We start from the raw sequence: 25,541 nt of genomic DNA, 5'->3' as shown, positions 1-25,541 counted from the left end.
ACAAAGGAAAATATAGAAATACAGTATATACATAGTGCTCACAGTGCACCGTCGCTACAAGGCTCTGGCTCAGCTGACTTGGAAACCCCATTCCCAGCACCGCCAACACCATCAGCCCCGCTTCTGCCAACTGCTCTCATTGCCCCGCAGCAGCCTTATAGAAAAGGTGTGCTCTGAACACTGGAGAGTGAACAATTGCTTTATTGGAGTTAGTAAACAGTTACACTGTATCACAAGGTGATCTGATTATTTTTTTTAATTTTTTTTTGTTTTATTTTTGATTTTTTTTGTGTTTTTTTTTTCTTTTGTGTTTTTTTTGTTTTGTTTTGTTGTTTTTTTTTTTTGTATTTGTCAGAATGGGATACTCCACGACTCTCTTACCAATTCAGTGCCAGTATAACATGCTCTAGTGTACTTTTGGACTCTTGGCTACGACTGTACAAGTGCACACAAGTAAATTCTACCCTGTTATCCTCCACCCACTGATTGAGGATCGAATTGCACATTTCTCTTAACCATGACAGGAGAAAGCAAACAGTGAAACAGAATCATGAGGGATCTTTCTCACTTTACCCTTGTTTTCATTGGTTTGTCCATACCATTCTAATTATCATGAAAGGGCTATGCATATGGAGAGATTGTCTCACTGCCTTCCTGGATCACTGAAAACCATCAGGGTTGAAATTTCATCCGAGTCTTTCGTGACGCCCAGCAAATATTCCCCTCAGATTATTTTACACCTTGAGGGAATTTTGGTCTTTAGTTCAACACTCTTGCTCTGTTCCCAAATGGGGCGCTATTTAGGGGAATTTAAAGAGAAAGCTGAGAAGAATAAACATTTACTGAGTTCTCTTGGCATTCAGTCTCTGAAAAACCACAGTATAAACTATTCATGCTGCTTCTTACATCTGTCAAATCAAAAATTAAAAGCCATAAAAGTGTAACACTGAAAATATGGCATTAGAAAGGATAAAGGTGGCCTTTGTAAAAATAACAAGGAAAGTATATTAGCCAATAAAATATTCTACCTCTTCATTTAAAAGTGCATCGTGGGTAGGACAGAGATGACTCTGAAGCGTTGCTACTCCAGTATTACCCCTTTCCCCCATCAAAACTTGAATAGGTCCAAAACCATACAATGCAAATCACGATTCTTAGTGTAGCAGCAAAACCACAGCAGTTTTTCGAAGAAAAAAAAAAAAAAAAAGGAAAAAAAAAAAATCCATATCACTGTCCAGTCTCAAATATCTGAACTTTGAAGTCAGGGAGGGAAAAAGTACCTACGTTGGTCCATGTGGTTTTTGAAACCAGGGTGAAAAATCCCCACAGCAAGAAACCAAGAGGAGAAAGCGTTCCTTGGAGGAGAAGAGGGGCGGTCGCGGGAATGCTGAGCACACTGTGTGGGTCCATGATGTGCTGTCTTCTGGGTCAAAGGCACCCGTGGGACTGAGGCTTCCTCAGAGGGACTTCGTGATGGGAAGCTGCTTTATTTGCTTGACTTTTAGCCAGAGGGGTGGTGAGCGGACCAGCTGGTGTCGTTGGATGGAGCGATGTGGTTTGCTCTGCTCCCTTTCTCCATGCAAGGTACCCTGTTGGCGAGCGTTCCTGCAAAGCAGACAAGGACAGTGTAAACGCCCTGAGCACCCAGACCACTATATCTAGGGTGAGGAGTGACATTTGGGCTTCAGGGCAACGTGCTCAGAGCCTTGTGTGCGGAGTGCTGAGGGCAAGAACTAGACTGAGAATTGGGATGTGTCCACTTCCTGAGTACTCTTCATAAAGTACAGGGCTGCTTTCTGTCACTTTTTGGCTTGAAATCTCGCTCTGAGATTAAGAAGGGAAGCAGTGAAAACAAATTCTACATCCTCTCTATGAAACCTCCCTCTGTACTTCAGGTGCTTTGTCTGTTTCTTAACATACATCAACGAAAATGACTGTCCATCCCTCACTAGTCAGCCTCAAATGGCTCAGCAGAGTGATAAGTGATTTGGGAAGGAGCGCATGAGGATGCTCGTTGGCTCCCAGTGCTTTCTGTGAGGAGCAGTCAGCTGGCTCTGTGCAGCCTGTTCATTTTTCCCCACTGCAGATAGGCTCCATGTAACAGAGCCCAGGCTGGAGAAGCATCTTTCCCGGTGATTGGTTCCCATGACAGTCACTGTGTTTGATGAATGCATCTTTGTAGCGATAGGGTGACAGAATAAAAATCCTTGTCAGACACAGCATGCAAGGTTCTATAAAAAACAGAATAAGTACTGATCATTACCACTTCACAGTCAGATGTTCTACACCTTGTACCAACACCAGTGTGCACGGCCAGCACAATGAAATCAGCTACCTGTATCTTCCCCCCAAAACAAATGACTTTTTAGTAAACAACATAGGCTTGTCACTCCAGCTGAACTTGCACCCAACACTCCGCAAACATTGCTGATCAGATAGAAAAATTGCAATGGCTACAAAAGGACAAATTTTTGCAATTATACAGCAACAGAGTTGCTTATATGGGTTGCCTGAAGAGGATGCACGGGGTTACACCTGCTTTCCAATGCCAAACAGTGTGCTGACTCGGGGCTGGAAGACCACTCCGAAGGCAGAGGCAGACTTGGAGATGATGATAGAAAAAGAGCAAGCAGGAAGGCTGCCCACTGTCAGTGCGGGTGGGGGAAGGAGAGTAGCTCTGCTGAATGATGACCCAGTTCAGACAGGTAACTTAGAAGGTTCACCTGTGTGGGCTTGGATACCATCAGGGTAGGTGAAAGCTGTGCTAATGCCCTGGCAGTGCCAGCAGTCATGAAGAGCTGCTCCTATCATGTCCTAACTTCTCAGGAGGCCATGCCATTGACATGGCTTCAGACATGTGTGCACTCACACACTGATTTTTTTTCCATGGCTGCTTCCCTCTCGTTCTGCACTCCCTTGAATGCTTCTGTCTCCAGATTCACATCATATTGTTCAGGAAAAAACAATGCAAAAAATGGATGCTGGGTGGGGAGGGGCAAAGCAGTCACTGATGTGGGCTGGCATGGCAGACTTTTCAGCACTTAATTCACCCGGACAATGAATGTTGATATGCTAGAGGAGGCCTGGTTCATCTGGGACATGCATGGCCCTGGAGAAAAGACACTGCAATTCTTTTCTCAGAGAAATTACTCTGAAAATAAACCACAAGAGTGCATCTGAAGTCAGCATGGGAGCAAGCTCAGACATGAAAACACTCTGGAGTCATCTGTTACTTGTAATAGTTCTGTAATTTATCCTATTTTTTTTTTGTCAACTATTCTTAAAGCTTCTTCATTAAAACCTTCCCCTTAGAATACTTGATGATTTATCTTCCCATGAAGTCAGGCTGCCATATTGCAAGAGTCAGGGGAGGCCTTCAGCACAAATGGGATAACAAGTTGGCTCCTTCTGCACCATCCCTGGATTTTGAGGGTGGTTTTTTCTTTCTGCTCTGCTCTTGGTAGCTATGGATCCTTCCTCACTTTCAGTCATATACACAACCTGTGCTCTACCACCCACTGGAATGTCCCCTAATCGTCAGGTCTGAATTTTCCTAGACATAACAGCTGTCACCAGGAATTCACGCTCCAACGTCTTGGATTTCCATTTTCACACCTTGAGTGTCCTTGTCTTCCTTACCCAGAGCAGGTGCTGCCTTAGGTACTTCAAAACATGCCTGGAAGAACCTCTCTCTCCACCAGTCAAGGTGGACAGATAGAGAGACTAGTCTTGGAGACTAACCCAAGTTGTGAACCCACATTTCAGTTTCAGTGCTGTCAGGTTTCCTTGCTCTTGTCAACCTTCCATACCACCTTCTTATACCACTTTCTACTTTTCACAGCAGCAATTTCCCCAGGACCTCAGTAAATATTTTCTTAATATAATTTTACACAATTTCAAAGGATTTTATCATCTTTTAACCTTTTAAAGGACAAGTGTTCAGGCAGTTCACGAAACTCCCCTTCATTTTCACTCTGAACTAAAGACAAAACGCATGTCAGCTACATCCTTCTGCCCAGCTGCACAGCATCATTATTCTCTGGGCTTTCACTCTAGTTCACATTTGGGTACATTTTGAGGTACATAGGCAAGTCATGCAAAGCAGAAAATGCCATGACAGCTCTGGACTTCTAATCTCATCCATACCATGTGCCATCTTTGGAACACCACAGAGCATGCAGAGGCCTGATCCTGCTTTACGTTGCATAATCAGGTATATTTCCATATCAGCAAGGCACCCCATTGCCCCACAGTGAGGGCAATGCCATACAGTGAGTGCAGCACCAGTCTATTTGGCAGACTTCTAAAAACTGACAGACCTGTTCAAAGTTTGCTCCATCCCAACAGTGCTTCAAGAACAGATCTGGAAGAAGGTATCATCATAGAATCATAGAATGGCTTGGGTTGGAAGAGACCTCAAAGTTCATCAAGTTCCAACTCCCATGCCACAGGTTGTCAGCCACTACATCAGGTACTACATCAGATCACCCAGAGCTCCATTCAACCTGGTCTTAAACACCTCCAGGGATGGGGCATCCACTACCTCTCTGGGCATTGTGTTACAGCACTGCATCATTCTCTCAGTAAAAAATTTCTCCCTGACATCTAATCTAAATCTCCCTTGCTTTAGTTTAAAATTATTCCCCTTGTTTTATCACTGCACAGTTGTGTAAGTTGATTTCCGAATGACTTCCCATTAAAAAAAAAAAAAAGTCTGCTCTTCAATTAATGCTCCTATTCTACACTGGGATAAAGCTGAAACTTTTCAAAGATGTTTTTGTAAATAAACAAATAAGACATAAAAACTAAAGCAAAAAGAAAATCAAATCCAGACAGTTCATCTTCTTTCCTTTCCAAGCAATCACAGCCTCACTTTTGTCCCTGGGAAGGTGATGAAACAGCTTATTCTGGATGTCTTCTCCAAGAAAGTGGAAGAGAAGAAGGTTATCAGGAATAGTCAACATAGGTTTCCCAAGGAAAAGTCATGCTTGACCCATCAGGTAGCCTTCTATGATGTCATCACTGGCTGAGTAGATGAGGGAAGAGCACCGCATGTTGTGTACCTTGACTTCAGCAAGGCTTTTGTCACTCTCTCTCATAACATCCTCATAGGTAAGGTCAGAAAGTGTGGGATAAATGTGTGAATGGTGAGGTGGATAGAGAACTGGCTGACTCACAAAGCTCAAAGGGTTGTGATCAGTGGTGCAGTGTCTAGTTGGATGCCTGTAGCTAGCAGTGTTCCCCAGTGGCAAGTACTGGGTCAGGTCTTGTTCTGCATCTTCATCAATGACCTGGAAGAAGGGATAGAATGCATCCTCAGAAGCTTGCTGGTGATACAAAGCTGGGAAGAGTTGCTGTCACACCAGAAGGCTGTGCTGCCATTCAGTGAGACCTGGACAGGCTGGAGAGATTGGCAGAGAGGAACCTGATGACGTTTGACAAGGGTACATGGAGAAGAACAACTGCAGGCATCTGTACAGGTTAGAGGCTGACTTACTGCAAAAGAGCTCTGCAGAGAAGGACCTGGGTGTCCTGGTTGATGACAGGTTGGCCATGAGCCAGCAGTGTGCCTTTGTGGCCAAGAAGGCCAATGGGATCCTTGGGTTCAAGGGAGGTGATCCTCTCCCTGTACTCTGCCCTGATGAGGCCACATCTGGAGTAGTGCCCTGTTCTGGACTCTCCAGTTCAAGAAAGACAGGGAACTTCTAGAGAGTCCAGCGGAAGGCCACAAAGATGATGAGGAGCCTGGAGCATCTCACATGCGAGGAAAGGCTGAGAGACATGGGACTGTTCAGCCTGGAGAAGAGTGGACTGGGGTATCTTATCAATGATTATAAATATCTAAAGGGAGGGTGTCAAGTAGATAGGGCCAAGTTCTTTTCTGTGCTGTTCTTTTCTGTGCTGTTCTTGTTCTGTCACTGTGCCCAGAAAAAGAACAAGAGGCAACAGGCACAAACTGGAACATAGTAAGTTTCATATGAACAAGAGGAAAAACTTTACTTTGATGTTTTACTTTGATGGTGACACAGCACTGGAACAGGCTGCCCAGATTTTCCCTGTTTCTTATGTGCCCTCCATCTCCATCCCCAAAAAAACATAAACAATATCTTTACCACCAAAATAACTGGTCCAGCAATAACTGTTGAACTGCTTCAAATAAAACCTAATTGGAATGTTAACTGAACTTTGAAAGACAGGGTCAGAATTCAAATCTTCAGTGACCTCATCATGTAACTTTTATTTATGCTAGCCTTCAAGCATCTCTCAATTGCAGAATTCCTGTGGTAAAAGGGTATTTTTCGCCTTTGGATAAGAAACTTAGAAGTGGCAGCACAAGTGGTTCTTGAAAGCTTACAAGTATTTGGAGTGCAAGCAGGCAGCAGATCACAATGACACAAAGTTTTGCATTTTACCATGTGGTCTCCAAATAAATAGCTGAAAATTGTTCTAACCATAGGCTTAAATATCAGTTGACCAATGATGGGATGCAGATCTTTCCAGAGAGGCTGCAACTCGATAGTTGTTTTATTCTGCACTACTCAATCCCTACAAATTTATTTTTTTGGGTTTTTTTTTTGTTTTTTTTTGTAATTGTATGCTTCCATAGGAGCTGATTACATTACATATCCTGAAAGTCCAAAAGCAGAGCTGGAAGAGAGTGTGGCAAAGACTGGGAATGTCCTCTCAACAAACACGGTTCAGCCTCTTTGCCGCTGAATAATTTGTTGTTGTAGGTTGGCTTGAATTGAAGACAGCAATGTTTCAAAAACACTTGGAAAAGCAAGCCAGCTGCAGAGAGGATATCGTTACAAATTGAGACACATGTTGTACAGGAATACCATTCTTTTCAAATACCAAAATTGTGTCTGGGGAAGCAAAGCTATGCAAATGAGTCAGAGACAGAACCTCATTCTGTAATGTGCCGAGAGCCTTCAGCTTTCATTAGAAGTTCCAAGAGCTAAGTGTGTACACTACTTCAAAGGATCAACCCAGACATTTAATTAGCCGTAATTGTCATGGCAGAAGTGAATATGGAATATGTGAGGGGTTTGTAAAATGCTGGAGTTTGATTCATATCTTTCACAAGATGGTCACATGCACTTCCAAACACAATCCCTGGTCCCAGGAGTGAAATGCATCTTCTTATCAAAAAAGTATGAACAAGGTAAGGTTATGGCTCAGGTAACACTGAGCTGTGAGGCCTTGATTGATGGAGGCATCCAGCAATGTACTGAACGGCCCTGTTTTGCTGTAGGAAACCTAAAGATTAGACAGGGAGGAACTCAGGAGGTAATCTGGAAACAAAAAAAAATGCTTCAGAGAATCTTGCTTGGCATAGCCTTGATTTCCTCCTGATTTCTTGCATAAACAGCTTTATTTCTGCTTTACTTGATTCTCCCATAGATTTTTGAACAGGAATTCCTTTTTCTTCACTTCTGTCACTCACTGCTTGATTATGTCCAGCTCTTTTGCAATCGCCATCTTCAAAAGTGTTTTGCTCCTTCCTGACCCACTTTTAGGTATTGCTCACAACACTGAGAAACAGTTTACAAGCTCCTCACAACTCTTCAGAGTTCACCACTCAGCTCAGAAGCTGGCCATGGTTGCCTCAGGGTCAAGCTTCACAGAGGCATTTGAGTGTTTAACTCTTCATCAGATTTCAGTGGCAATGAGGTACGTGCTGTCTAACACCTTGTCCTCTGAATGTAAAAGGTAATCACTGGCTCTGATTATGTTTTTACAAGGATGGCTGTCTGCTTAACTCTGATCTTTGTTGTTGTACACTCTATTTAACCATGAGTTGTGCTTTTCTCCCTATAAATTTTATGTGCACCACTGCTTTGGTAGTTCAACAGCATGAGAACACACTGCTGGAGAGCCCAGGCTTCTCCCTGCAACCATTACGCACTTCATATTTTTGAATGTAGCCAAATCTGCAGCTACAGTATAAGGACATAAAACTACTAGAGAATGTTCACAGGAGTGCTATGAAGATGCTGAAGGATCTAGAGGACAAGGTGTATGAGGAGCAACTGAGGTCCCTTGGCCTGCTCAGCCCAGAGCAGAGGAGCTGAGAGGAGCCCTCATGGCAGCTGCAGCTCCTCACAGGGAGCGGAGGAGCAGTGCTGGGCTCTCCTCTCTGTGACAGCAACAGGGCCTGAGGGAACAGCATGGAGCTGTATCAGGGGAGGGGCAGCTTGGGTGGCTGAAGATCTGGCCTTGTGTTTGTTTTATTTGCCAAGAGCTCTAGATACTGACTACTTTCTGCAAAATACCAGGTGTAGCTATTTTCTAAACTGAGTTCAGGAATCAGATTTTCTATTTAAAACATATGCCCTGGGAGTTTTTATGGAAAATCGCGAGGAACCCATCAGAAACTAGCACTTGTTGAAAGGATTTCAAGGCATGTACACTGATCTGCAGCACTGCACCACAAACCTACTATTTACTGCCACTGAGATGGAAGCTATTGCTCCCATATCCCAGCAGCAAGATGTGGGAGCCGAAAGCGGCTCTGCAAGTATGTCATTTTATACTTCAACATTTTGAGAACACTTTCCTTTCTTTTTCCTGTTTATTTCTTTCTTTTCTCTTCTTTTTCCTTCCTTCCTTCCTTCCTTCCTTCCTTCCTTCCTTCCTTCCTTCCTTCCTTCCTTCCTTCCTTCCTTCCTTCCTTCCTTCCTTCCTTCCTTCCTTCCTTCCTTCCTTCCTTCCTTCCTTCCTTCCTTCCTTCCTTCCTTCCTTCCTTCCTTCCTTCCTTCCTTCCTTCCTTCCTTCCTTCCCTCCTTCCTTCCTTCCTTCCTTCCTTCCTTCCCTCCTTCCCTCCTTCCCTCCTTCCTTCCTTCCTTCCTTCCTTCCTTCCTTCCTTCCTTCCTTCCTTCCTTCCTTCCTTCCTTCCTTCCTTCCTTCCTTCCTTCCTTCCTTCCTTCCTTCCTTCCTTCCTTCCTTCCTTCCTCCCTCCCTCCCTCCCTCCCTCCCTCCCTTCCTCCCTTCCTCCTTCTATTCTATTCTATTCTATTCTATTCTATTCTATTCTATTCTATTCTATTCTATTCTATTCTATTCTATTCTATTCTATTCTATTCTATTCCATTCCATTCCATTCCATTCCATTCCATTCCATTCCATTCCATTCCATTCCATTCCATTCCATTCCAAAACCCCTTTTTCTGACTTAATATATCTGAAAAGCTACTCAGGCAATTTTAAATGTAAGATCACACTGCTTGAGCCAGGAAGCTCTCAAAGGCAAAGCATCAGTTCCAAGCAAATGTGTTTAAGGATATGTGGTGTTAACAGTCTTTCCTCTCACCCTTAGAATAAATGGAAATATTCTGTAGGCTCATAAGAAGCCAGGTGAAGGAAAAATTCTGAACCAGAAGAGTAGGTGTTAAGTGTATGAGTTCAATTACTTAGTTGGTTTAAATTAATTTAGCACCAGTAGAACTATATCCAATTAAAATTAGCTAAGGCTCTGGCCCATAGTAGCGCATCAACAAAGATGACTGGCATAAAAATGTGTGTAAATATACAAAATCTGTTTTGAAACATACCTTTAAGGTCAACTTCTAACCTGGTCAGAGCAATGAGAGCAGGCTATGATGTTGTAGATAGATGCTACAGTGATAGGTGAGCTATAAAAATTCTTAAGGCAGAAAGGGAGGTTAATAGCTATGGCTCTTGCCTTAGGAATCCTGACCAGAGAAGGAAATCTTGTGCTGGACCATTATGGGCAGGGGAGCTCACAGTGGGATATATATTACTTCTAGCCTAAACTGCAGCACTCTGTTCACTGTACACTTTTATGACTACAATGTATGGACTAGACAGCTGGAAGTTTGGGCCTATAACTCATGAGATGCTGACCCCAGGACATATGGGTTGGCTCAGTAGGTGGCCACACTCTTACTATTTCCATTACTTCTGGGAGAAATTCTGCTTACACAAGCAGAAAAACTCCTTTCTTTCTTTACCTCTCTGCCCCCAACTTAGGACAAGTTCACAAACACACACACACACATGCACACGCACAGAAACTAGTTTTGACTTTAGCCTGTGCAATTTCATTTTCCATTCACTTTACCAGTACCATTATGTTAAAGTCAAGCAGTCTTTAGAGTTTTCAGTTTTCCTTAGACAACCATATCCTGCACCAGAACTGTGGGGTTAAAGCTGATCCTGCCCGCACGTAGAGAATGCAGGCAGGCAACACTAATTTAAAAACTCCTGCTGCTCAAACTCAACAAAACTGCACTTAACAGTCTTACTCGCTTCATTGCTTTATCATAGTAGGACTTTGGCACTAGGACATCTTTTACCGCTTCTTTTAATTGCATCAAAATAGAACAGCTTGACAGTCCACATCCTGATGGAGAGACTAAACTTTAACATCAAGGATTATGTTGCTGATTAGCACTTCCAATAATCAAGTAATTGGTACATTAAATAATCTGGAGTTTGGCAACTTGCCTGAAAAGGTCACACTTGCATTGATTCCTTTTTAGAGAGTCCATGTTGCCATTACATGAATTCAATCTGTTTGTCCAGAATTCTAGCGTAAAAATATTTGGCTAATTTCCTTCATTTCATACAATTTGATGGGAAATAAAATCCAGGAAAAGCTGCACACTATGGCAATGTGTTCAGATTTTCCTGCTGGGGGATGGGATCAGGAGAAAAAAAGACAACTCTCTGGACATTTTCTTCTCTTGGGTCAGCATGACCAGTGCAGTGAAAAAAGCTAAGGGTCCCAGTCAGCACAATTAATAATACAGAACCTACTCTGTTTTTTATTAGAATTTTTGTCAGGCTGGGAGGTTCTGGTGTGGGATATTCCCCACAGCGATGCTGCTGATAGAGCAAGCTTTTCTCTCCACTCTTCTCAAGACCTGGGCAGAGAAGCCATGGAAATGGTGGAGGTCCAGTCTGTGGTACAGCTTGAAGCAGCACTGTGCCCAACATTTGTCCCCACTCTGAATCCTGCACAGCCCTGGCAGACCTTGAAGACCTTGAAGAGAAATATGGAATACAGAAAAACAGGTCCCAGCAGCCCCTGTGGAGTGGCTGTTACCAGCACTAAGTGAAAGGAGGGCTCTGCATGAAACCAAAGAGTCCTTACCTCAAATCAATCATCAGGCCTACACAAATCACTTGTGCGTGCTTTGAGAGACTCAAAACCCACCCACATTTCACTAAGGTACCCGCTGGAATGAGATGGTTATCAAACTGTTTATTTCTGCAGCACATTTGGGGTATCCTCTTTCCCTTGAAACGCACAAAGATCCTGGTCTCACATGTCTGCATAGAGGCTACTTCTTTTCTTTTTTTTTTTTGTGAAGAAAGGAGGGACAAGCACAGCTATTGCATGAAGTCCCAGCACCATGACTACTAGGCTGGGCTTTGTCTCCCTTAAATTTCAGTGTGTATGGGGATGTTGAGGTCTGCTCCAGTCACCCTCAGTTTCCTTCACAGCAGAGAGAAATAGGTGCTCCTAGGGCACAATTCATCTCAGCTGTCTTCACTGTCGATTCAGGATGAGCTCAACTATCTCTGAAGTGCCTGTTTCTCTAGTCTGGTTTAAAAGAGGGTTCAGACAATGAGATCAGCTGCGTCTTCATTACTGATGTCTACACAGGGTCAGCTTAGGTTTGCCTGGCTGAGAACTTTCCTGTAAGAAAGTCCTTCCATTGAGACAAAGGACTGTGTAAAACTTGGTGAATGGGAATATGGTTATTCCTGACGATAGCCAAAGTGTTAACTATTGACATTTAGAGATACAAACAGCTGAGAATAATAACCGAGTGGAAAAGCATCTCTCTTTTCAGTGCAGACTGTACTGTTTGCCCACTCCCTCTGTCAAACACCATCCTCGATGTCACGCATTATCATGTCACAGGTAAAATACACAACTCAGTGAAGCCAGAACTCTCCCTGAGTTTAAAGGCTGTGGCTCTGGATGATGCTAAAGCCCTTCCAGGGCGGAGACATCAAAGAGGTGGCATTAATGCAGCCTGGGTGGTCCGGGTAAGCTATGTGCACATGGAAATCAATGCATGCTAAGAAACAGCCTGTAAGACTACAGCATCAGCACACAAGTGCACAAGCCTTTTAGCACTGGATTGAAACAAAGCACAGCTATGGGGAGATGGAACAAGGTGGGAGGAGTTGTGTTAACCATCGTTGTCCTAAAATTAAATAGAAGGCATTCAGTCAAACAGTGGGCTTCTCATTTGATCCAGTCCCTACCCTTAACTAAAAGCATACGTACATTTATGCAGAGACAAATTTTCAAGCTCCAAAGGTGGGACACTGGGCTGTGCAAAAAAAGAACTTGCTGCTTAAATAACCAAATAATAGAGCAGATGGACATACAGTCCATCCATTCCAGGGGGAGCTTAGGGAAATCCCCCCAGCAGTGCTTAGGAGAGTGTAAAAGTTTTAAATATACATTTGACTTCTGAGTTATTGTATATATTATTAGCCCAGGAAAGTTACAGGTATCCTTTGTTCTTACAAATGTGTCTTTTAAATGTGTCAGTACATGCCTAAAGCAAAGACTAACAGTTCTGTTCCACCAAAGAAAATAAATAAATACTGCATGTGATCAAAGGAAGTAACATTTCAGCAGGGCAGCCAGGATAGGGAACGCAACAGTAACAAATACAAGGGAGTCCTGGCTACACTGTGGAATCTTCGATGGCGCGATTAGCCTGCACTTGGTGGAGCAGGGAGATACTGCAATGCACTATCTATGGCTGTAGATGCCAAGCTGCTCAAGGTAATGTTCATCTTGCACTGCTGCAGTCAGCATTTGTGCTACCAGGGACAGGGATTTACTGGAGGCTACACAATATTCCATGGATTATAATGAAATCTGGCATCTCACCAAGCCACATCCAGCAAAACATCAGTATCTTGCTGCTGAAGAGATTTCTTCTAACACCTACCATTTTCCCTCTTCCTGAAAGAAGCTCTCCATGCTTGTGAATCTAAATAAATACAATTACATTTGTTTCTTGCTCATAAGTTCGAAGCAACAGACACATATTAAACTAACAGTTTTATAAAGGTGCTGTTTTATCAGTGGGATCAGGAAGTTAGGAATAAGGAGTAAAGAGTGGGGGATGATTCTGTCTCTCTAACAGAAACGTTGGCCAAGCCAAGTCCTTGGCCAAGCCACAGCTGTTGGTAGACTTATCCAAACTGCTGCCTTGTTTTACAGGTCTCTCATTAACCACACACCTATAGCAACTGCAGGGCTGAGGGAAATCTCAACTGCCAAAGACAAGTGCCTCAGGTAAAAGAGCAAAGCCCCACAGCAAGACCTACAGCTGCTGTCTACTGAGTGCCCCTTGAACTAAGCCACAGCGGGCAGGTCCAACAGCTGATAGTCCCTACATGCTGACACCTGGGGAAGGAAGGCTCAGCAAGGGGGACTCAGCCCTGGAGAGCATCTTGGCTGGAAGCGAGAGTACTGTCTGGAGGCAGACCAAAGCAAGATGGCTGGAGATGACCATTTGGTAAGTCAACTGGATCCAAGCTAACTGTAAGCAGCTGGGTAATCCTGCTCTATGCTACGCTGTAGGGCAATTTCAATCATCATCATGAAGGCTTGAGTTGCTGCGTAACTCAGCTGGAATAAGTAAGCAGATTAATGGCCCAGACCTAAGCCATATCCTAGGCAGAAAACCACTGAATTTGACATACACAACACACAGCCAGCACCATCACAAAATGTTCTGTGAGCAAAAGTGTAATGAGGCTGCAGATAGATGGAAAACTGACAAGAACAAATGCAGTGCAACACAAAGAACATTATTAAAACATAAATACCGATACTTTTCTAAAAGTGCTGATAAATTGGAATCTGTGTCTTTCTGTTTGAAAAAGGCCACATTCACATTTGACCTCAAGCCTGAAAATAACCATTCTACTCACACAGAAGGCAGTAGTGATTACACAAACCTTTACTTATTCTGATTTCGAATTCGGAGACACCTCCTTTTCAATGGTGGCTCCAGATCCTCTGGCCCTGTGCTGAGGATTGGCGTTGACATAATACACGGCGCGATAGCAGTCTTTTCTGCTGGTTTTGGCACAGGCTGGATCACGCAACCTGTCTTGGGCAGCATCCGCAAAGCATACGCATGGTCCTCGTCTGCCGGATTGTTGAGGTTGGGGTCCTGCTTGTCTCCTCCGGCAAGGGGCTCTTCCCCAGCCTTCTTGCCAGTGTCTCCCTCGAGGTGGCAGTTCGATGCGCAGTTATTCTCCTTCACAGACTCCAGCTCGCTCACCGCCAACTCCTCTGGGGGCTGTGGCTTTTTCAGGTCCTGGGGTGGCTCCGGGTTCTTGGAACCCTCTGTGCTCTTTGTGCCATTCACAATGACATTGCACACAGCTGCTCCGGCTTCCAGTCCCGGTGTGCCGGAGGCCAAGGAGACAGGGCAGCAGTGGGCTGCGTCACCGCATGGTAATGTTTTTGAGTCAATTGGGCTGCAATTGTCCCTGCAGTCGCTGCAGTTCCTTTTGTCTGAGCTACCGAAAGCCAAATTTACAACACTGCTAGGCTCACGCTCGACTTTCACTTGGGCATGTAGAGCCCTGTGGATGACATTGTGCAGCCTAGACCGGTGGCCCACCGTTAGGTCGATCACACCATCCTGCGGACCCTGTAGCACACTGGGGAAACCAAACTTACTGTTCACAGGACTACTAGGTCTGACAGTCAAGTCAACAACTTCATTTTTACCGTGCTCCTGAAGCACTTGAGCTTGATTTAGGGACTGGCCTGAGCAGCTCGGAGAGGAGTCGGAGGGTTTGGACGATCCTTGTTTTGACTCTCGAGGGGACGAAGAGCTATTGGGTGGCTTTGCTCCAGGCGTCTCGCTGGAGTTACTCGGAATGAAGTTTTCACCGTTGCTGGAGAAACCGCTGGGGGGCTTGGAATCGTTGATGTGAGGGATAGGGATGGGAATGGGGATGGGGACGGGCAAAGGGACAATGACAGGATATGGCACTAATAGAGTTGGGGGTGGCACCAGAGGGGCAAGGGATGGCAGCCCAAAGTTCATCATCTGTGGCATAGGCATAGGACCATTTGGCATCATGCTGACAGGGGGAAAGGGAAGACTGGGCAAAGGGGCTCCAGGAGGAGGGGGCGGCAGCAAGCCTGGAGGGTTCCCAGGCATGGTCGGTGTCGTGGGGGGGTGGATGTGAGGGGAAAGCATTGGCCTGTGCATGGGGCTGGAGGTGGGACCCATATTTCTGGGGCCACCTGGTGGTGGACCGATTCCAGGGATCATTGGATTTGACAGAGGGCTGTTAGGATTTGAGGCATGGTGAGGCGGCCCACGAATAAATGGCGGACGGATTTGCTGCATAATTTGCTGCTCCATGAATATGGGCAGCGGAACTGGCCCACGGTTTGTCATTACCATGGGAGGACTGCGAGGTGGGACACCAATTGGAGGCACAATGCTAGCAGGTGGCTGGACAGAAACTGGTGGAATATTTGGATTCTCACTGATGGGAATAGGTTTGGGAACTGGCGTGGGGATTTTAGTGACAGAGCAGTTGGCAGTGTCAGACGGAGAGGCAGTGGTAGACGCTGATGGTCCAGGACCTTGAATTTGGCCAGCTGCAGACGCTGGGGATGGAGCTTTTCTCCGAGCATCTGCTAGCGGTATATTCCAAGAATCTGGAGTCAGCAGCTGTACTCCAGTGCCTTCTGCTTTATTTTCAACTGGAGGATGTAATGTACTGCACAGTCCAGCTGGAAGATTGGCCTGTGTCTCTTTGTAGAAAATGTCCATTTTGTACTGATTGAGACATTTTGCACTGCAGAACTGAAGCCTTCTTTCCCCGTCCCCAAAATCCAGATACTCTTTTGTGTGTCTTATGTGCTTACACCAGTCACATACCTACAACACAGTAATAAAATCAAATCAGGTAAGAAAAGCAATCTTCTCTTCATAGTGTTATTTTAAAAGTCATTTTTCAGTTGCTTCCTAAATGCATTATTTTTATAGCATAAAAAAAAGTTACGTTTGTGAAAGCTAACATTTTTTCACCCAAAACATTGGACAATTGAATAATAATTCCTTTTCTGGCTACTATGGTCGCAATTCTGTCTTATGCAGTATGTTACATATTTTATAGCCATGCCACAGTGAACACTCCTCAGCTGGCATAAACTGTTATAACACACATATGTATACATTAAAAAATCCATATGAACATGGCTGTGATTACTCCTCAGTGGTAAACTAAACACACTGTTACCATCTCCGATGCAATACTACACAGTAAATAAGACAAGAGGAAAAAGACACTGTAAGCCACTGGAAATGAGTGCAAAACATTGCCACTACATCATAAACTGTAGTATTTTGTACTTTATTAACCATATTAAACACTAAGTTGGAAAGGGTGTGGGATTTTAAAGTGGCATCACAAAGCAAAAGCAGCATTCATCCCCTGCCCCTTATTCCAAGGAGCAACTTGGAAATAGTCAGAAAATTTGTGTAACATTTAAATAGTCCTAATTCATGATGTTTCCAAGCTGTTTGTCCCCTTTTGCATACTGGTCACCCTGAGTAAAGCTTCTTGGCAAAAAGGGCATTTTAGCAACTTTTCAAATACTACAGCAAAAAGTTTGCATTGCAGGCTTTTTCTTTTTTCTATTTTTTTTTAACTCATCTCCTTTCCATTTAATCCTTTTCTGTGTTACTATTGGTGTGGTAAAGGCATAGCCAATTTTTTTAAAAAGTAAGGCTGCAGAACTAATTAAGCTGTGAAAGGTTTTCCCAGTTGTAAACCACTAGACACCAAAGTTCAAAAAATAGTCATTCCAGGCTTCAGAATCCATTACTTCAGAGAAATTATTGTGATTTCATTAACACATTAATTTTGCAACACCAACAGCTCTCACAGATGGTGAAGACATGATCTACAATTCAAATATGACTCTTGTTTGCACAAATGCCTTTCCTTCATATGGCATTTTAAACAAGAATTAATATGAGTAATCTTGCCATAGCTATAAACAGATAAACAGATGTCAGAATTTTCAGTGCCTTACTTTTTTGACAGAATTTTATGCACACAGAAAAAAAAAAAAAATTAAGAAAAAAAAAAAAAAGCATTTTTATCATTTACATTAGCTCTCAAAATACTCCACCGGCAGAGATTTGTGGTGCTTCCTATCTGCACATTGAGCCTATGACCATGTCAGAATACATTGTGGTATCATTTGCTCTGCCTTCTCCAAACAGCCAGTTTTAGCCCGTTTTGAATGACTGTATCCTTTGTATGGAAAAAGGAATATGATTGTGAAAAGTCTGCATTAAAAGGATAATTAATTTTAATAACGACTGGCCATATAAACAATTCAAAACAACATATGTCGGGCATCTGATTACCCATCTCATTTAACTCTCAGCTTTCCCGTAATATAAACAGTGGTGACATTTTTGAGTTTTCAGTAATATATCTTATATATATACATACATAGATAGGCACATGCACACACCCCCAGCACGCTATCAGACCGCCAATTTTGGCTCTGCTACATTTGGGTTACCCAGTCTAGTTGCTATTCGATTCCTTCCCTGCCTCCACACCCCATTTACACACACACTCCCTTTCTCTACCAGGAAGATTTTATCCCAAGTTTTAAATCAAACTAAATAACTACTGGAGAAATAGCAGCTATGAAGTCACTGCTGAAGCAAAGCAACGCTGGGCCCAGGTTGGGCACAAGGATGCAGCATAACGGGATATAAATCACAGGGTGCCTAGTCCCACGGTGCTTCTGCAGCCTTCCTGTGGGCATGTTCCCCCCATGATGACCCACACAAGGAAGAATGTCCCTCTATGTGTTACAAATGAGGTTTTACATGGCTTTGCAAGGCGCCAGCTCTCCCTCGGCTCTTGGGGCTTTGCAATCCCTTGCAGCAGTGGCCATGGGCACTGAACCATCCCGGGTATTTGGCACAGGATGGACTGTGCCACCCGCTTTGCAAATCAACACCACCCCATCCCAGGATGAGCTGATGGAAATACCTTGTAATTGGCCTCCTGAATTTTTTTGGCTTGCCACAGCCTTCCAAGCGGACAAAAGAGGAATTTGTGTGTCTATGCCATGAGTTAATAAGGTGCCGTTCGATGCTGCTGGATTTACCTTAAAGCCATTTTTGATGCAAAGCTCACTCCTACAGTAAAAAACACTATCTATTCTGCATGTATGGAATCAGGACCTAAGCCACTCTGCTGCTTTTGCAGGGCATGCTCCTACCACGTGGGCTGTGGAGAAAGGAAGGGGTCCTCCAGGCAGGCTTGGATAGGAAGAAGTCCACCCTGGCCCACCATCACACCTGTTTGCAGGGGAGAAGCCTAGAGACCAGTCCCGAAGGTAGCTGCTGAATGGGATGGAGCAGGATCCAGGGGCAGCTACCTCTGCCGTAGTCATAGAACCAATGCATAGAATCATTAAGGTTGAAAAAGACCACTAAGATCATCTAGTCCAACCATCAGCCCATCTCCACCATGTCCACTACGCCGTATCACTCTAATCATGTCCTGGGACCTGCAGCCAAGGCCTCACCTTCGCTCAGAACAAAGGAAGGAAACAAATTCTCAACTTGTACACCTGGTGCCAAATAAGCACTTGAGAAATATGAAGGAAGATACAGCCCCCTTACTGCTCTAGGAATAGCCTCCATTGGTGACTTTAACTAAACAGGCCAAAAGAAAAATAACGGCAAAAAGCAAAACCAAACCTAAAACACTTGTGGCATTTTTCCTAATCATTTAATTTTATTAGTTAGCAGTTGATCAATTCACTGAAATATTTCCTGTTTTATTGCTGCGCTGATTTGTTTATCTCAAGTGGACCCCTATGTCATTCGCAGCTAAACAAATATTTTCTCTTCTTGGGTAAAATATTTAGAAATCCTGCTTAGAAATTCTCTACTGATTTCTTCTGTTTTCAATAATTCACCAAGGTACAAGAAACTCATGAAGTCATGCACTGATCACAGACCATTCTGTGTATTTTATCACTAGATTACATCAATTAAAGCCACAGAAATTAAAGGCAATAATTCTGTTCCTCTGAATATCCTAGATGGACGAAATATCTCATAATTATCATGATTTTATGCAGCATTCCAAAGTGTTGAAGTTAACATTAGTGAGAGATGTGTATCTGCCACATCTATGTGTTTCATTACTTCTGTTTCTGTTTATCTATATAAGAAATCACTCTCCGTGGCTTATTTAAGACACAAGCATAAAATGTGCATGTTGTATGCAGGTAACAGGACACCTTAGAATAGCACACTAAAATGCAGAAAAACATTCCTACAACGAGGAGGAAATTACTGGTGGAGAAAAAATGTCACTTAACAATTAATGAATCAAGTCTGTCTTACAGGATTGATCATTTAAGATGAGGTCAATGAATTTATGATACAAATGGCTATATCACTAGAGGTAATAAAATGGAGCAATATCATTCATTTCACATCTAAGTAATGACACGCTCAGAGTAATTACAGACTTCTTCTAAAAGCCTACGCTGATTAGTTCAGATGTGATAGGTGAAACATATATCTTTCAGTTCAATACAATAACATTTTATCTATAAAATACACAGCAAATGTCTTATTTTTTTAAGTACTCGCATTCCATATAGAGCATCATCTGTCTTTGTAAGCAGCTCAGATTCTCTCTATTCACCTATTCCTTTGGCTTCCTTCTTCTGCCTTACCTTTCTCTTTCACTGTATAATTGCAAGGGGAGCTAAGCTGGTGCAGAGGGGCTGTGAGTGCAGTGCCATTTGGTAATGCTCCCCAGGGGCAGGGTTAGCCAAGAGAGTTCATGCTGTGGGATCACAGTAATCAGGCCTGACCCAGCACCCAGGAGAACTCTGGAAAGACCCCTCTTCATCGCACTCAGCTGGCTCTGGGGCTATGGTTAGCACCTGGGGCCAGTGAGAGATTCCTCCATAGGAATGGGCATGTGGATAAGAGATTTACAAAAGAACTGCAAAAGTTAACATATGAGATACAAGGGAAGAAAACACATGCCGCAATTATGGATTTCAGACATTTTCTAACACACATAAAGCGACCATTTTGTACATTCCTACGGAAAAAGGGGCAAAATCTTTAGCACTGTGACTGACAAGGGATTTAGGGCAGTGAAGACGTCAGAGATAAAGGGTCTGGGCTTGCAATGTGCTAACAGACCCCCTACACATCTCCTTCTCCCTTGGGGAATACTCACAGCACCGCCACTGGGCAAGCGCACTGCACACCGTGAATGTCAGAGCACAAAACCTGAATGACAGAAAGATCGGTAATGAGATAAGGGTCTATCTCATTCAGCTGTAACACAACAACCCTCAAGAAGATTAAATTTACCTAACTGGGGCATGTCCAATGCTAAACAACAGAATGAACATTTCCTTTAGTACATTTAATGTATTTATATTTTAGTGGCGGGTTGCCAGTGTGCTACTTATGAGCTCAATGACTTGATATCATTCATCCGCTTTCCTGTGAAACACAGGGCAATCTACACCACAGGACTACTCAGAAGACACCGCATCAGCAGAAACATGACTCGGTCCCGATACGGGAACACCAAGAAGGCCAGGGCTGAGGGATCGCGTGTCATTCGGATTCCTCTAACACAAAGACGGGAATAAAAGCCATTCCTGTTGGCATCTGTATCTTTCTTCTGATAGAGGTGTCCGACACAGAGCCTGGACTTGGCCACGAGATGACCCTGCAGGCACAACACAGACGTCCCACAGCCTGTAAAGAGCTGTGCCTGGGCCTTCAAGCATGGGGTAATTAATGCTTTTACCAGCTGTCAAACACAGGCACCAAGTTCATCCATTAGTGCCATCTACCAACAAACTCTGAATGATAATCTGGTTGCAGACACTATTTTATTAAGAAATATGTTTGCTAAAACATATTTTCAGCAGGGGCTCAGGTTTTTGAAGCCTGCCAAAGACTAGATGCAGCAGCAATCTAGGTACTCTATGAAAGTAGCTTGAAATGCACATTGAGGTTTCTAGCAAACACCCAAATGAGTCACACCAGTACTCACACAGCTCAGCTTCACTTCCCTGTGCCTAGATCACCCAGTCTCAGCCATAGCCTGCAGTGTGGACACCAAGTTCCAGCAGGACAGGGATGCAAAGCATTGCCAGCAAAACACCAGGGAAAAAAGTCAGTGTATCAGAAGGAAAGAAAGCCAGATCTGCATGTCCTGAAGCAGTAGCCATAGAACACTCTTTAAAGGTTGAAGGAATATATCAAACCCATCCAACCTGGCCTCGAGCACCTCCAGGGACGGAGGCTTCTCTGACCAATATGTTCCAGTGCCTCATTGCCCTCTGAATAAATAATTTCCTCCTAATATCCAATCTGAATCTCTCCCTTTTTTTTTTTTAGTTTAAAACTATTTCCCCATGCTGCCTGCCCATGTAAACAGTTGGTCTTCCACCTGTTAACAAGCTCCCCTAAAGTACTGGGAAGCTGCAATAGCTGTCCCCAGAGCTTTCTCTTCTCCAGTCTGAAGAAGCCCAGCTTCCTCAGCCTTTCTTCACAGGTACAGGAGCTGAGGGAGTGTAAAAACTCTCTCGGCTACCCCAGCCAGCCCCTCCTCCCAGCTTGCTGGGCAATGGACTTCCTGTTGCCTTCCAACGTTCCCTCATTTCTTCACCACCAAAGCTTCTCCAAGCAATCCACCCAAAAGGCAATAGTAATACCTAAGCAATTCCCTTGCCGATCTCCCCTGTGATGATAAATCCTGTGCACAGCCCCATCTCTGCAGCACGTTGCATGACCAGGCCCAGAAAAGTCTTGGGGCAAGAGCCCCATCTCAAGCACTGATGTATTCAACACTTGCGAGCAGCACAAATCTTTGGGTCAAAGAGCAGCAGCAACCTGTAGGTTTGTCTCAACACTTCATCCCCATCCTGTGCACCTCCTGGGGGGCTTGCCTATAGAACAGATCTCACCAAGCCCCACCAGGCCAGGATGGCCAGCTCAGCAATTAGTGGTCCAACACGTGCCTGTGTGTTTGGCATCAGGATGGCTCCAAGACATCAGAATTCCCTTTAGCACCCTCTGATTTGGAAAGATGAATACTAAGAAGCACAAACTGGGCACCCTGCTGAGCCACTCGGAAAACCAAGCACATGGACATTTCGAAAAGGACCACGTTCTGCTCAAATGTGCAGGGTCAGAGTGAGGAGGAAGTGGGATGTAGAGACAACAGCAGAAGACAAATTCCTTCAACAGCATAGCAATCAATTCAGTGGAATTCAAATTCATAATTTAAAGGGTTTTTTTTTTTCAATTGTCCTGATGCTGTTGTGCTTTTTTTCCAGCCAAGTGACAGAGTGGACACAGCCTCAACAGAAGCCATACAACTTATCATCACCTAAAGGTGTATGGATATGTCCTATGTCCCCATAGCAAATCTTCCTCCAAAATGCTGACCCCAGGCCTGCATTGTGTAGGAGGGCTCCCTTCTGAGAAGGTCTGGGTGCCCAAACAGGGGACATAGAGGTCAGCATGCTCAGCATCATGTGTTGGCCACTGGGAGGGAGGCTCTGGTGCAGGGTCCCCTGGAGGGATGCAAGCTGTCCGAAGAGCCACAGGCATTTCACAGCATCTACTTTCAAGATGACTGTAGCCAAGGCTGTGCCGTAGCCATCATTACTGGGTATTAATGCTCTTTCACTACCAAATCTCATATAATAGGCAGAATCCAGCATAGTGGCTCTGAGCAGTCATCGAGGCTTGATCACCATTTTCAATGTGCTTATTGCACAACATCCAGCATGTTTATCATGGCAGGGTTTTCCTGCCCAAGATGGCTCATAATTTTTCATAATGATTGTTCCACTTGAATGGAATGATTATTATATAAAAAAAATCATTCCAGCTGAAACCTGCTGCGAAGGAACCCCGAGGCAGGCTCTAACACACTCTGAAACTGGTTATAATACAGCTCGTAGCAATGCTAGGTGTGAATGAAAACAGATTTTTACGTTTGCAGCTTTGTGCAAAAAAACAGTTTTGTAGAACAGAACACTGCAGTTGCCCCCAACTTAAAACCATCTTGTGACAAATTTGTCGTTTTTCTTTCAATCTTCCTTTAAAAGAGAACAAAGCTTGCCTGCTTGCTTGCTTTTCCTTTTGATGACGTAACCCTCCCAATCTCCTTCTCCTCCTGAAAACCTTGACCACGGTTTTCTGAAGAGCGAACACTAACTTTGTGTCATTTAAATGCAAGACCCACTGTCTCCATTTTTCACTCTAATTATGCAAAAGTCTCAGCTACATGAAGCAGAAGGGGAAAACAGAGCGATTTGGTAATTAATGGCTAATGATAAATTGATTTCATTTTTGAATCATTGCAGTTGTCATCCGCGATATTTAAAACACAGCCTTTTCAAAGCACCCGTGTTCCTTTGTTTTGAGGGCTTTTTTGCGCTTCCGGCCAAAAGCAGCGAATGTAAGTTATGCTAATGCCCGATGGAAATCCAGGTTGGCTCTTGTTTCATCAGAGTGGCTACATATTTGATTTTGTGTATAAACAGCTGAGCTCTGTGTTTTCAACTTCAGTCTGAGGCTTTGAAACCACGGTAAGAACGCTGGATCTGAAACCACTGGTGAAGCCCACAGTATGGTGGGCGCAAGTAAGGGAAAATGAATATAGTGGGAAGCAGGATTTGCCAGGAGGGAAGTTCTTCTCCCCAGAAACCTTCCTGTCTGAAATAACACAGAATGGGACAATAATAGCATTTAAACCTTAAAATCCCTGATGTGGGGTTTTTACTCATGTTCCATCCAGACTGCTGTTTCACTACTAACTAAGGAATCGCTTCGGCAGCGACAGAAGCCCTAAGTAAAATTAATATGCTGTAGAAGATGACAGGAGGGCGAAAGTGGGAGAGGCAGGACTGTAGACATTCTCAGCAGGACACAGACTGTCTTACCAAGGATCATTTTCCAAAACGCCTGAAGAAGCTGAATGCCTATTCCAAAGGTAACAGAGGAGCTGAGAAACCTCATACCAGTGCAAGGCAGTCAGTCATGGAGCAGAAGCACATCGTACAAGACACTGAGGGGCAAAGCAAACTCCAGCTCAGGCTGCCAAGTTCCATGTGGCCATCATGTCTCAAGCTCATCAAATGGCTGCTGTCGATCTCAAGGAGTAGCCCAGTGTTGGCATGGTGTTGTGCCAACACCACAAGGCCAAGAAACAGCACCTCTTCCAGACTGAGCCTGGTCAGACAGGAGAGCACACAAGCATAGCCTCTCTCATTGAAAGCAAGATTTAGGGCAGGGATGTGTGGAGTCAGCTGAGTATCAGTAGCGTGATGCTCCTCACTCCGTGGGTGGCAGTGGGAGAGGGCAGCTCGGTCAACCAGCAGCAAGCAGCTTCATTCATTCAGGCTATGTGGGCACTGGCCAGACTGAGTTCTAGCAATTGATTTCCAGGCCAAGACTTCCCATGATGTGCATTCCTCAGCTCCCCCTAAAGTGATGAACAAGAAAACTGAGTAACCAAAAAACTGAGTAACCAGAAACAACTCAATTGCGTAGATGGAGCTGGGAGTCTCAGTGAACCACAGTAATGTGCCTTTCACCAGACTTGTTGTTTTTCCTTTTGCCATCCTTAAGCTGTTAGTGCCACAGCGAGAGCTCTGCATCCTTCTAAAGGTGACTCTAAAGTACCTCTTCAGACTGCTGCTGCTCAAGCCCTGCAGCAGTGAGAAGCACTGCAAACATCTTCAGAAGATGACAGGGACTGTAGGCTCTGAATACTCAGGAAACCAAAAGAAAGAAAACAAAGCTAGCAGCTGCAAAAACACTTGAGGGGCTGTAAGTACTTCATCACAGCATCCCATGCCTGCCACCTCTCTGGAGCATCAGGGTAAGGTCACGTTAGGAAATCTCCCCCCTTTTCCCTCAAAAAAATGGAAATGCACTTCTTTCCTCTTTAGGACATTCGTCTCTGCATCCTTGGAGAACATTTTGCACAGTTTCCATTCACGGGTGCTGAGCTACAGGAGGCAGCAGGGCAGCTTCTCCACCCCTGGGGCACCTGAGCTGTGGGGATCCATGGTACTGGGGCTGAGAACCACCATCAGTGGCAGTCTGGGGGAGAGAGGAGTGCTCTTGCCCCTGAGTTTTGCATTCCCACCCAGAGGCTGCAGGACAGGACCAGAAGCAAACACCAGTACAGGTTTCTTCTGAAGGCCAGCTATCAACTGGTGGAAAATGAGGAAATAGCAGTCTGCACACTTTCCAGCACTGCCTGCATGGAGCCCCAGCAACCACAAAAAGAGAGGAATTAAGAGCCATTAACACTGTAAATGGTTACCTCAAATTGTTTTGAGAATTACAGATGCGCTAAGAGCAGGAGAACTTAAAAGGAAAAGAGGAAAGGGGCACTTTATTAACCTTCAGTAGCATTTCCCTTATAACCCTTAATAACTTCCTTAT

The 25,541-nt window shown here is 44.2% G+C and overlaps 1 protein-coding gene across 2 annotated transcripts in view; it reads right to left on the bottom strand.

Moving 5' to 3' along the window:
* Positions 1-322: 322 nt before the first annotated feature.
* LOC125689889 (sine oculis binding protein homolog) overlaps positions 323-25,541 on the bottom strand; it is a 109,414-nt gene continuing 84,195 nt past the window's right edge. For both annotated transcript variants that reach the window (XM_048937624.1, XM_048937625.1), the window contains 2 exons: positions 13,966-15,920; positions 323-1,605 (listed from right to left, as the gene is read on the bottom strand). In XM_048937624.1, coding sequence (XP_048793581.1) covers positions 13,968-15,920 — 1,953 coding nt within the window. In that variant the 3' untranslated portion in view covers positions 323-1,605; positions 13,966-13,967. The remainder of the gene's footprint in view (positions 1,606-13,965; positions 15,921-25,541) is intronic.

The sequence above is a fragment of the Lagopus muta genome, chromosome 2 (genome assembly GCF_023343835.1).
Source record: "Lagopus muta isolate bLagMut1 chromosome 2, bLagMut1 primary, whole genome shotgun sequence".
In the NCBI taxonomy this organism is placed as follows: Eukaryota; Metazoa; Chordata; class Aves; order Galliformes; family Phasianidae; genus Lagopus; species Lagopus muta.
The sequence above is the reverse complement of the archived record's forward strand: the minus strand, read 5'-3'. Positions and strand labels throughout refer to the sequence as shown.